The sequence below is a fragment of the Megalops cyprinoides genome, chromosome 6 (genome assembly GCF_013368585.1).
Source record: "Megalops cyprinoides isolate fMegCyp1 chromosome 6, fMegCyp1.pri, whole genome shotgun sequence".
NCBI lineage: Eukaryota > Metazoa > Chordata > Actinopteri > Elopiformes > Megalopidae > Megalops > Megalops cyprinoides.
Genome location: NC_050588.1, coordinates 37,135,033 through 37,146,997, shown reverse-complemented (window position 1 = coordinate 37,146,997; position 11,965 = coordinate 37,135,033). Strand labels below are relative to the sequence as shown.

Genomic DNA, 11,965 nt, shown 5'->3' with positions numbered 1-11,965 from the left:
GTGTTTAATAAAAGCAGATAGGTAAAACAATGTCCTATTTAGTACTATACGCAATGACTCACAGCTTATTGGACACAGAAATAATAAAAAAAAAATCATAAACACAGCATAAAAAAACAGCAAAATGCGTTTCATCTATGCCCCCAACAACCCATGTTCATAAACATTCATCCTCTGAAGAGAAAATCCGGCATTTCTGAATTAATGAGAGCCGGATGTGTCTGTCTCTCTCCATTTTCTGCATCTTTCATCCACACTATATCATTCCAGCGAGCCAGGGAGGAAGGAACAGTCCCACAGTACCCAGAATGCACACTATAATAAACATCCAGAGAAATATTCTATCTATCACCATCGCCACATACTTCCAGTCTTCTTTCACCTGAAAAGCAAGGAAAGACAAACGTTTCAATTTGTAACCCTCAAGCCTTCAATATACTTACTTACTTGTAAGACTCCACAGATAGTGATATGAGCATCTGTTAACCTTATATGATGCAAACTTACAGACACTCTTATCCAGAGCTACTTACACAGGTTACAATATTATCCAGTTATACAGCTGGATATTTACTGAGGCAATTCTGGGTTAAGTACCTTGCCCAAGGGTACAGCAGTGCTCCAGTGGGGAATCGAACCAGCAACCTTTCAGTGACAAGTCCTGCTCCTTACCACTATGCTACACTGCTGCCCATTTTCGAGAATATGAGTCAAACATGAGTGGCTTGAATCATTTAAAGGGATTGATCTGTTGGTGCTAAGTATTTTCCAATAACTACTCATCCCCTTGGAGAGAAATGAACATGCATTTTTTCACTTACTGTATATGTTTGGACTGTTTACATGATATGGATCAGTGTCAAGCAGAAAGGTGTCATTATAACTTGTGATAACGGCTAAGTGATTTTGCAACCCTACTGTGGCAGAATGGATTTAGAAGTGTTTTAAACTTGCATATAAAATCAGCACAAAAATCAAACTTCAGTCAAGCTTTTCAATTTTTAAAGCATCTTTAAGCACTTCTACGTCTACTGGTGTATGCATGTATGCCGAAGATGGATTATATTTTGAATTGCAATGATGCTGGAACAGTTATTCTTATTTAGACAGATATTAATACTACGTAAATAGAGCTTTGTGCTTTGAGGTATGGCATTTTCTGCAACGTGCGTGATGTTATGGCATGAAAGTCATTTATAAGAAGACCTCCAAGTATGAGCAGCTACCGAGCGTCCCTACAGTATGAGTGAATATATAATATCAGAATTCCTTTGGGGAGCAGAGAGCTGACCTAAGCACCAATCCCTTCAACATGCAGTACATGTGGGGCCTTAACATTGTAATCTTACACTGATTTTGCAATTTTCAAGGTAGAGAAATTTCTCCTGGGTCCTGGATCCTTTTATTAATTAGCAAATTGCAAGTGCGGTCTTCACAAAACTCATAACGAAAATAATGAAAACGTGGAACGCCAGACCTGACTGTGGGAAGCAGAAAATACACCTCACTGGGTGCATTCATTGACCCCTGAGAAATGAACAATGCAAATACTCTTGGATTCAGAGGCACCCCCAACGACTTTCTTGTTTAAATCAATACTTCTAAATCAATGCAAATTACCATAGAGTAATGTTGTTTACCTTAGACCTTGAACAGAGAAAGTATAACTTAATCTGACAAGCACAAACAAAATGGCTCTCTATTGTATTTTTTACCCCCTGAAAACAATGCTAAAAAAGTTGAAATTGAGATTATAGCAGTTGTTGTATATGTATTGGATGTGGTTCAGTGTTCCGGCACATGGCGTTTGTTTGGTAAAATCATTACTACTATGATTAAAAAAACAATGGTCAGGGCCATTTCTGGATAATTTAAATAAAGCTTCAGTATTTAGATTGAAAACTTTTATTCTAAGCAAAATATATGATCTGTGCCTGAACTATGACATTTGCTTAAATGTTTTAAAACGTCAGACTGATATATTTTAATGCAGTCTGGACTGGATCACTAGTAACAGCATGCCTTTTACTTTTGTTTTAAGCAAAATATATGACCTATGCCTGATTTAGCGTGATGCCATAAAACATTTCGATCCTAGGATAACTCATTCCCCGTGTCAGTTTCATTATTGGCGGTGATGTACTTGAGTGCTGTCACAGTAGTATTTAAGCAAAATATGCTTGAATCTTGACTTCACAGGAACAGTGCTCCTTTACACTATGTATATCTATATCTATATCAATATCTGTATCTATAGTAATATACACACAGAAATACTGTTACTGTGGAAAAAAAATATATATATATATATAAATTTAATGCAGACGTAAGCACATAAACAAAATAAACCTACAGAGAAGTCAGCATCCTCTGCTCTGAGGTGGTCTGCGATGTACTGCACTCCCTCGATGGCCAGCTTCATGGAGGGGGACATGAGGAGGAGGTGCTGCTCCGCCGTGCTGAACACCTTGGAGGTTCTGGCAGAGGGCGGGGCCGAGTCAAAGCGGGCGGAGCATTTACAGGGGGCGCGGCCCCCGCAGGACGCGTCCTCGGCCAGCGGGTGGCGCTGCAGGGCGGGGCACGCGCCGCCGCCGCTGCTCTGGGAGGACTCCTCGTGCAGGCAGCAGTACTGGATGCTGCGGGAGCGGCACCGGGCGGAGCTGGGGGCGAGCTCCCTCTCACCCAGGGTGTACTGCACGCTGAGGGAGCGGATTTTGGGCCGGGCCCGGGGCTCGTCCGAGGGCGGGAGGCGGCGGAGAAGGGCGGAGGGGGAGGGGGCAGAGAATCCCCCATCGTGGGGCGGCTCCTCCAGGAGAATGGAGTACTGGCTGGAGGGAGATTTGCCCAGCAGCTGTGTCTTGTGGAGGCGTTCCTCTGCAGTTAGACACGGGGCCGAGGACGGGGACGGGGAGCGGGTCACAGCGTCCTTTCCGCCGTCCGACGGAGAGACGGGGAACGAGGGCTCAGCCTCAGTCTCGGCCCAGACGGACGGCTGGCTCACCCTCTTGTGCATCATCTCGATGAGCTTCTTGCAGCTCTCCTTGCAGACGGTGGAGGGGCGTTTCATGAACAGGAAGCGGGGCACCAGGTCCAGGAAGACCCGGCGCACCCAGTGGGGCATGGTGTGCGTGCGCGGGGAGCGGTGGTGCACGTTCAGCACGAAGACGGTGATGATGATGGAGAGGGTGACGAAGATCATGGTGAAGAGCAGGTACTCCCCGATCAGCGGGATGACCAGGGAGGTGGACGGGATGATCTCGGTGATGAGGAGGAGGAAGACGGTGAGGGAGAGCAGCACTGAGATGCAGAGCGTAATCTTCTCCCCGCAGTCGGAGGGCAGGTAGAAGACCAGCACGGTCAGGCAGGAGATGAGCAGGCAGGGGATGATGAGGTTGATGGTGTAGAAGAGCGGCAGCCGGCGGATGATGAAGGAGTAGGTGATGTCCGGGTAGATCTCCGTACAGCACTCGTACTTCTTGGTGTTGTAGGTCCCCACGGCGTTCACGATCACCCACTCCCCGCTTTCCCAGTAGTCCATCTGGTCCACGTTGTTTGCCATGCTCACCAGGTCGATTTTGGCCCTGTCGTAGGTCCAGGAGCCGAACTTCATCTTGCAGTTCTGCTGGTCGAAGGGGAAGAAGGTGACGTCTATGCTGCAGGAGCTCTTGTAGATGGCGGGAGGAACCCACTTGATCCTGCCGTCGTGAAACAGGTGCGCTTTGGTCAGGTGAGTCACGGCGAAATCTCCATCAGCACTAGAGATAAAAAAAAAAACATTCCAAGCAAATGATTTATAACTTAGCGCTCATGAGCAGATGGAGACATAATCCAAGATGTTGAATTCCTAAAAAGTCAGATTTACTAGCATTAGACTAAATTACACCTGAGGCAGATGTACAGCATTTTTGACAACAATTTTAATGTTTTACATACTGTATGCAGAGTAACCATTTTCTGTCCTGGTTATCCCTTAAAGAATCCTTTCTGTTCCTTGTAGTGATTTCGCAGAGTGCTAACTATTTATACAAAAGTGGATTTTTGATTTCAGAGGGATGCTTTAATGAGCATTCAATTCAATTTCCATGGCGTTAGTCACCATGGCTAAGGAGGTTTCAACATTCTATACGTAACAAATTATTATTATTAATAGCAGCAGTAGTACAACTCATAAAGCTTATTAGGTAATGTGTGGGAGGAAGCGTGTCATGACGGTACACTGATGAGCTGCAATCATGTTTACAAAACTACAAACTAGTGATTTAAGATGAAATTAATCCAAATTGTTAATGCAAAACACACTTATTATAAAGGACGATGTCTGGCCTCCAGATGAGCTCAGATGGTATCCGAATGGAGGTGACATTTTCATATTCTTGGGGATTCCATCGTAGTTTGTAATCATTCCACTCCTGTTGGAAAAGGAATAAAATATTTAAAATTGTGCATGAGGTGTGGTTTTGATGTAACCAAACAGAAATGTAACATGCATTTCACTTCCTGCAGTTACGACTTACTTGTTTCACCCAGACATTGGTTGTCATCATTTGATTTTTCTCATCCTATACATAGGAAAAAATATGTAAAGATACGTATAAATGATACAGGCGATCATATAAAAAAAAAAATAGGATTGGTATGAAACTGTTGCAATACTATGTTACCATTGGTATGTTTTCATTAGGTAGTAAAGGTTAATGTTTTTTTATGGGAGTAAAATATAATTAAGATGAAGGGTTTCTCAAATATCCCTCCAACATTAGACATCAACAATCATTGCGGCATGTGCACATCTATTCCCCTTTGGAAATTAATCTTCAAAGTGAGTAAGGGTGACGTTCTGATCATGTCCGTCAAAGCCTGGGAAATAAGGTAGCAGAAGAGAGTAGGCAGAGCTTTTCCTGTTCTCTTAATCTCTGCTGCGTAAGCACTGGGAGTCTTAGAGCCCAGCTCTGAAGAGAGAAGCCCGTATCACACTTCACCTTATACTTTGTCCTGACATTCTCACTCCATCACGAATTTGTCCTCTGGGATGCACAACTCCATCAACAGGTGTTGTCTCACCTAAAATGTCTTTAACACATCTCCTACCCGGAACTTTGAGTGCGTCACGGATTTTGAAGGTCACAATCCGGCAGGTTTCCTCTCCCGCCATTCAGTTAACTACTTGTAGCAAATGGTCTCTGCATTAACCGTTAGGGATCAAGCGCTTCTTCCGGTTCCAGTTTATCAGTCATTGAAAGGAGATACTGCTGACCAAATGCAACTGAAAGCAGAAAGCTACAACTCTCACCAGCAATGTCTCCTTTGGTACTGTAGATACTGAATCTCAACAGCAAAAAGCATCCCAAGAAAGCATCCCAGCAAGTAGCAACAAAAGACATTTACATTACATTGCATTCATTTAGTAAACACTGTTATCCAGAGCGACTTCCAGCACAATTAAAACGATAATCGAACATTTTCTGATATGTCCGCACAAGATTTCTTCTCCCATCAGAAGTGCAGTGCTTTTGGGTAGCTGCTAAATTGCGATTAATGGTTAAAGGAGAGGGTCCTCACCACATCTATGAGCTGGGCGATGGACAGGCCGAAGCGGACCAGCACCACATCGGATATGTTGGCCACCGGACGGGACAGCTTGTTGTAGCGGGTCAGCAGTTTCCTCAGGAGTCTCTCTTCTGCATGGGCCCTTAGGTGGGTGTGGCTGCACACTGGGGGGGGGGGGGGGGGGGGGGTATCATAGATAAGACAGCTATTTCAATCCTCAGACATGCCTGAGAGGAAGTTCCATCTACAGTGGTATGGTAAAACCTTGTTACTAGCTTATGCCTGTTTTAATGCAGATTGAGAAACAGGCATAGCCAGCCAAATGTAGTACCCTCCAAGTAAGGGTTATAATCTACTTAGGTTATGGTCAACAAACATTTTCATGTACTTTTTTGTGTTACTTAGCCTGTGCCAGGTATGTGTATTAAAGGCTTCCCTGTTTGATATCGATTTACTTTTTTTATTCCTTTTTTGATGACCTCCTTTTTCATTGTCAGGAGGTAAAATTACCAAAGATAAATATCACTCTTCTCCTGGAGTCAGATATCATTTTTAATGAATATGCTGAACTTGTAAATTGCATTGACCTTACTCAAAATTACACTGAGCCAAAGTTCTTTCACAAGGAAAAGAAAACATCCCCACTGTCCTCACTGTTGTAACGCTACTGTGACAGCACTCAAATACATCACTGTCAATAGTGAAACTGACAGAACCGTTTAATCAATAACCATGTAACCAAAATCCATATACATTATTTTTATAATGACTTAGACGAATACATGAAACACACTCATGAAAAGGTATAGCATGCATGAGTGCAGTTATACATTTCATTTGATGCCTAGCACACTTCTTGAAAGTCTTGAAATGCAGTGGAAATGTCCTGACCGGTGCTGCATCATTATATCACCGCCCTCCGCACATCATTATCTGTGCTGTGATTCTGGCTAAATCTAAAGCTGCTTTGAAGAGGACGGCATCAGGACTGAAACACCCGGGACTGCAAAAAAAGAAAAAAAAAAAAAGAAAAGAAAAAAGATTTTTATGCAGTATTGGCCCCGATGGCGCATTTCATTCTATTTTTATTTTTGTCCCTTCTTTTGTAAACTGTGTGTTTGATTATGCGGTCTGCTGGACCTGCACGTGCCCTGTGGCAGATGCTCAGACCTCAGCGCTGGTTACAACTCTGAGGACTTCAAATGCCTGATCTACCACTGCGGAAAAAAGTACACGTACAGCGTAGATATCTTAGGGAATGTTGTGTTGCGTCTGTGAATCATACATAGGGCTTTGATAGGTGGTGCAATGTGGTATGAAAAGCCTGCAACTGACATGTTTTCAGGGACTTGAAATTATGCATTTTCACTTGAGGCTTCAGAATTTCTGATCTGAGACACCCCAGTTAACTATTTAATCATGAGCAATTTCTGACACAGTACACATTTCGTGATCTTGAATGTCATTTGCGTGCTGTTTCAGACATTCAGATGAGATTCTCAATTAATTCACGAGGAGCCTTTTCATAAAGCCTGGGATCATTTTTAAGCTGCATAATTTATGTTTTGATTAATGATTATTTAATGCTGTCATTAATCCAAAATGTTTTGTAAACAGAACTGCAGCAGCACCAGCCATGATGACATTTGATATAATCACTTAAGCCCTTTCTCCTTAACCTTCAGGAAAACATAATATATACATTTATTTATGTATTAAAACATTTATGTCTTTTTCATTCTTACACAATATTTTTCATAACTTGCTGTACCTTGCTTAAAAAGTGCCCTATAGTCCTTGGCCTATTGCCTTGTGCAAGAAGATGGTTCACATTGATGCAATGGCAATAAATAAATAGACAAAAAAGTAATCTCCTGTAGCAGCGGATATAGTGAATGGTGAGTCAAAGCGTTGAGAGATGGAAATGACCGAGAGAGAGCTTGAGAGGTCAGGAATACTCAAAGGGACCTGTCTGGGAGGACTACACAGAGCAGAATGAAGCCTGTTTACCACTCCAAATGAAATGCTTTACCATCGTCAATAAAGAGGTCTGATGCATAAATAGTTCAAGTGTTAAAATGCCTTCAAGAAACTGAAAACAAACAGCTTTATGAAACTTCACTGACAGCTCATTCCAGCATCAAGAAGTTTTAATTTTTAAATGTGATGAGCTGTCATCTGTAGAGCAAGTGCAGAGAGTCTGTCAATAACACATGTACTGTATAAGTCTATGTATAATCAATCAGTTAGGGACCACGCTTTGTGCCTACTCACATAGCTAAGCTGACCCAGGTTCAGGTATTCTGATAAGTTATAACAAAGATCAATATTTTTTGGAAATATGTTATTATGAAATATGTGTAAACATAGAGTAAAATATTTGATCCAGGGTACATACTGCCTATACAAGATCTACTGTCCAAAGAATACATGTACATTTAATCATACTGAATGCACAGTAAACTTACTGCAATTCTTTAAAAATGTGATTTTATGCATATATTGTAGAATAATTAGCTGTACAATACTGCCTGCCTCACAACCTCGGTGCACAATTCATGTATTAAAGAGGTAATAACTGATGTTCTCAGTCATGTATAAGTAAGCACAGCTTTGAAATAAAGGCAGCGAGATATGTACAACTTTACAAATTGTGCGACAAATTTAAAATCGGTGTAACTGATGTAGCAATCAATGCATTCTTACAGATCAGCTTTTGGCTCTGCGCAATTTCAATTTTCTTTTCAGAACAGAGGGCCCTTTCTACATTTCCAAAGTCATTGTCCATTAATCACAGAGAATAGATGAGTCCTTCAGTTTCCTGATGTCTGCTATGCCCTGCTGTTTTTAAATGTATTGGATCAATACTTTTATAAATTGATCTACTTTTTGGTTATTTTGTGTGTTTTTTTTTTCCCAACATAACAAAATGGTTGTTACCATTACTTCTCCTTCACTGACCTTCACTATTTTTTCCAGCCTTAAGTGATTAAACAATGAAAACTGAAAGAGATAAAAAGATTGTATTACACCCGAGACCACTTAATTCTTTGAAAGAAATGATTTACTGAGTGAAAAGCACTGGTTGCCCAGTGTGGTAACAGTTAGTTGCACAGTTAATCTCAAAAGCTGCTTTCTACGTCCAGCAATACATCTCCAGCTTTTTGTATGGTGCTGGTATAGTGTCACATGGCAATTTGTGCAGTCAAACAGGACATGTATAGGTTACAAATAGTGGTTCTCACAGAGAGAGATTATAGTATGTACCTCATGATATTTTTTTGAAATAAAAAAAGACTGACACCACTGATGCCTGCTGCTTTGTGTTTCTTAGGTAACATGACCAAGAGAAAGGCCACTCCCATTGGCTCGAACCTATACTGTGTGCTTTGGATCTGCTTTTTAGGGGTGGAGACAAACAGCAGATGGATTCACAGGTAGCTGCACTGTGTATTTTTAAAGAGGAGGGTCAGGGCACGAGTGGTCACCATGTTGCCCAAATGAGAACCTGCATTGAATTCTCTGGTTTCTGTCTGGAGGATCTTTGTGGTTTTATGTCAGCTCATAGAAAGCAATGATGACATATCTTCTCTCTTCTTTTATCTGTTTTTAATGACGGAGCTGTTTTTTTTTTTCTCTCTCTCAGTTGCTGGTTTCCTTTTCTTCCCCTGTGGTCACAGTGAGGGAGTATGCCACACCAAAACATAGTGTCAGGGTTCAAGCGCCTTACAATGTGTTGTTTGAAAGTTCATGTCTGCTACTGCAGGATGATGTTGGGTTGTGTCACAGCCCTGTCTTTTCTATCTTTGCTGTAGTTCTTACAAAATACCCACCAAACTCTGTCTCTCTCTTCAGAAACCAAGACAATTTACAATTACAATTCACAATCTGGTATTTTGCAGACACTTTTAAACCAAAGCGACTTACAATTAGTACAGACTAAGCAGAAGGTCACTTGACTGTCCATTAAAACCACCACAGCCCCTATTGCTGATTTCTGATTTCTTAAAGTGCTACAAATATCCTGAAGGTTTGAATTTATCCCCTTGCCGTAGTTTTTATGTTCGAATTCATGCATTTTTTTGGCAAGCCATCCATGGAGTCATTTAACATTTCAACTGGTATGTTTAGCTATCTTCTCACAATTCTGCTCTTTTTTCTGGCCTGTCAGTTTTACTTTTCAATGCTTCTGCATGATGACCTGTTCCTTTGGTTTTGTCGCATAATATATTACTGTCTACCCCATGCATCTGATGACATTGGATTGAACAGGACAAAATGCAGCTATCCATCTTTTTGAAGTTTTAATAAGGAATGCTGATGTATTTTGTGAGCAATACAGGTGACCAGATTCCAGCTGTCAGTCATCTTAATAGCTATGAGAATATCACAGTGAAAATAGAGACTTGGTTCCAGAAATATGAAAATAATGAATCTGTTTCAGTTACAACTGCATCACTTGTTGTTAATAGTTTCAGTAGCTTTTACTCACTTAACAGATTGCTTATTATTTTTACCAAGGGATCCTGCCTATTCCCTATTATGTCAAAATTGTCTGCATACAGTATAATATATAATATATAACATAAAAGCGTAAAAAATAAGCATAATCATATTAAGGAAATGCTATTACGCTGTTCATGTAATACTGCATAAACCAGGTATCCATTATTCACTCTAAGGTTTGGCACCAGATGCCATCACTTGCTCTTTGAAATAGCTCCCACTTTCAGCCTGTCCAACCATGATTTCAGGCCACACCTTTTCCAATTTCCTGTCCATTTTAACCTGACTGATCTTTTTGAAGATAGAGCTGATTCAAGTGAATATGGCTCATCTTTTTTGTTGTCATTGAATTCCATTTCCCTATAAGATGACTTGGCAATTTTCAAATTTCCCAGCACAAGTGTTCACGATAATTACTTTTTGCCTGCACAGAAAAATGGCACAAGATGAGATAACTAACTGTTGTAATATTGCAAATATTTTTCCAGAAGAAAAACATTTTCCTGAATAGTGTTTCAATAACTTTATACTGAGGGGCAATTTAGCTCTTAGTTATTTTTCGTTTTTGAGATTTTATTAACTTCATATGCCGTTGTTGCTCTGTATGTCATAACCCCTGCAGAGGGATTATGCAGTAGTTTAGGTGAACAACATGAAAAAGAATATTATATAAAACAAACTCATGAGAAATTTTTAAAAAGTGAAGAGATTAAATATGCCAACTGATAAACGTCATTACATTTCTCATACATAAATGAACAGGAAAGAAATAAATCATTCAATATGTCAGTAATATCTCATCCAATAAACATTATAAATATTGATTTATAATGTTTATTGAAGTTTTTGTTGCAATCAATACACCACTGTCCTGCACAAAAAGCTGCATGCTTGACTAATTAACATATGTAATTATTTATTAATTTTAATGAAAAAGTAACACCACTAAGGATACAACCCATTCTCTATATTATATTCAGATATTAAGTTTTAGCATAATTGTGCTGTATCCTGTCAGAATGATTGCACAGTTAAGTTGCACTTCACATGACTAGCTGGTGATATAACTGATTTTGCTCTGTTCCCCACATACAACCAGTGGAGTGTTTTTATTCTTAACCTGAAATAAAATATAATCATGTTACACTCATACTCCCCTTTCGTCTTAAATAAAAAGTCCATACCTTCAAAGTCATATTTGCATTCTTCTCTTGTTTCTTTTCAGGTTCCAGTTAAATAATAAATTTGTATTCCTTTTCTATAAATAATTCCGTTAAGTAGATTGCCCTGCAACACTGTGGCACAAATACATTTTAATGAATAGAGAACATTTCAGCTCAACATGATCTATACTTTTGTCACTCAAATTGCTGCCTATAATTTTATTAATAACTTGCATGTCATATAAATGTATAGATATATAATGTAATATATAAATGAGACTACAAACTACAAAGTTTAAAATGTCTGTGTAAAACGATGAGCATCATCATGCTATTCCACAATAAAAACACTGAAGAACAGGGTAATATGTATTGGTAGACTGGAAATATCAATACAAATAAATTATGTAAAAGTCTCAGTAAAACTGTGGTTTACCTGATGTCAGAGGAAAAGACAGCAGCATGCCCAAAATATGAAAGCATTTAGTGAAGGACATTCTCAGCAAACAATTCAAGCAGTCTTCTTTCTCCTGTTTCGACCAGATCAACTTCACAGTTTGCAGACTGTCCTGTCCTGACCTGATGGTCCTGTTTCTTCCCTCTTATAGAGATTCTGTTCACACCTGCCTAGGTCCTATTTTATTTCTTTTCTTTTCATATCATATCATTCTTGTACATTCTTGACACTAGAAAATTAGTTATAACTGATAATAAATGCCAGAAATACTTTTTATGTTATCCTCAATACG

The 11,965-nt window shown here is 39.9% G+C and overlaps 1 protein-coding gene across 1 annotated transcript; it reads right to left on the bottom strand.

Annotated features, from left to right (window-relative positions):
* Window positions 1-256: 256 nt before the first annotated feature.
* LOC118778878 (neuronal acetylcholine receptor subunit alpha-4-like) lies at window positions 257-11,708 on the bottom strand. Its single transcript, XM_036530659.1, has 6 exons — window positions 11,653-11,708; window positions 5,560-5,711; window positions 4,515-4,559; window positions 4,300-4,409; window positions 2,354-3,755; window positions 257-382 (listed from the first exon to the last, which is right to left on the bottom strand). Exons 1-6 carry the CDS (start codon window positions 11,678-11,680, stop codon window positions 257-259), a joined length of 1,863 nt encoding a protein of 620 aa, XP_036386552.1. The 5' UTR covers window positions 11,681-11,708.
* Between the last annotated feature and the right edge of the window lie 257 nt (window positions 11,709-11,965).

What these genes read in the sequence shown, in the direction of transcription:
- LOC118778878 (XM_036530659.1), bottom strand. Translation starts at nt 11,680, where the DNA reads ATGCTGCTGTCTTTTCCTCTGACATCAG. An exon ending in GTCTTTTCCTCTGACATCAG is followed by an intron (nt 5,712 to 11,652) that starts GTAAACCACAGT and finishes CCCCCCCCCCAG; the next exon opens with TGTGCAGCCACACCCACCTA. An exon ending in CCAATGTCTGGGTGAAACAA is followed by an intron (nt 4,410 to 4,514) that starts GTAAGTCGTAAC and finishes CTTTTCCAACAG; the next exon opens with GAGTGGAATGATTACAAACT.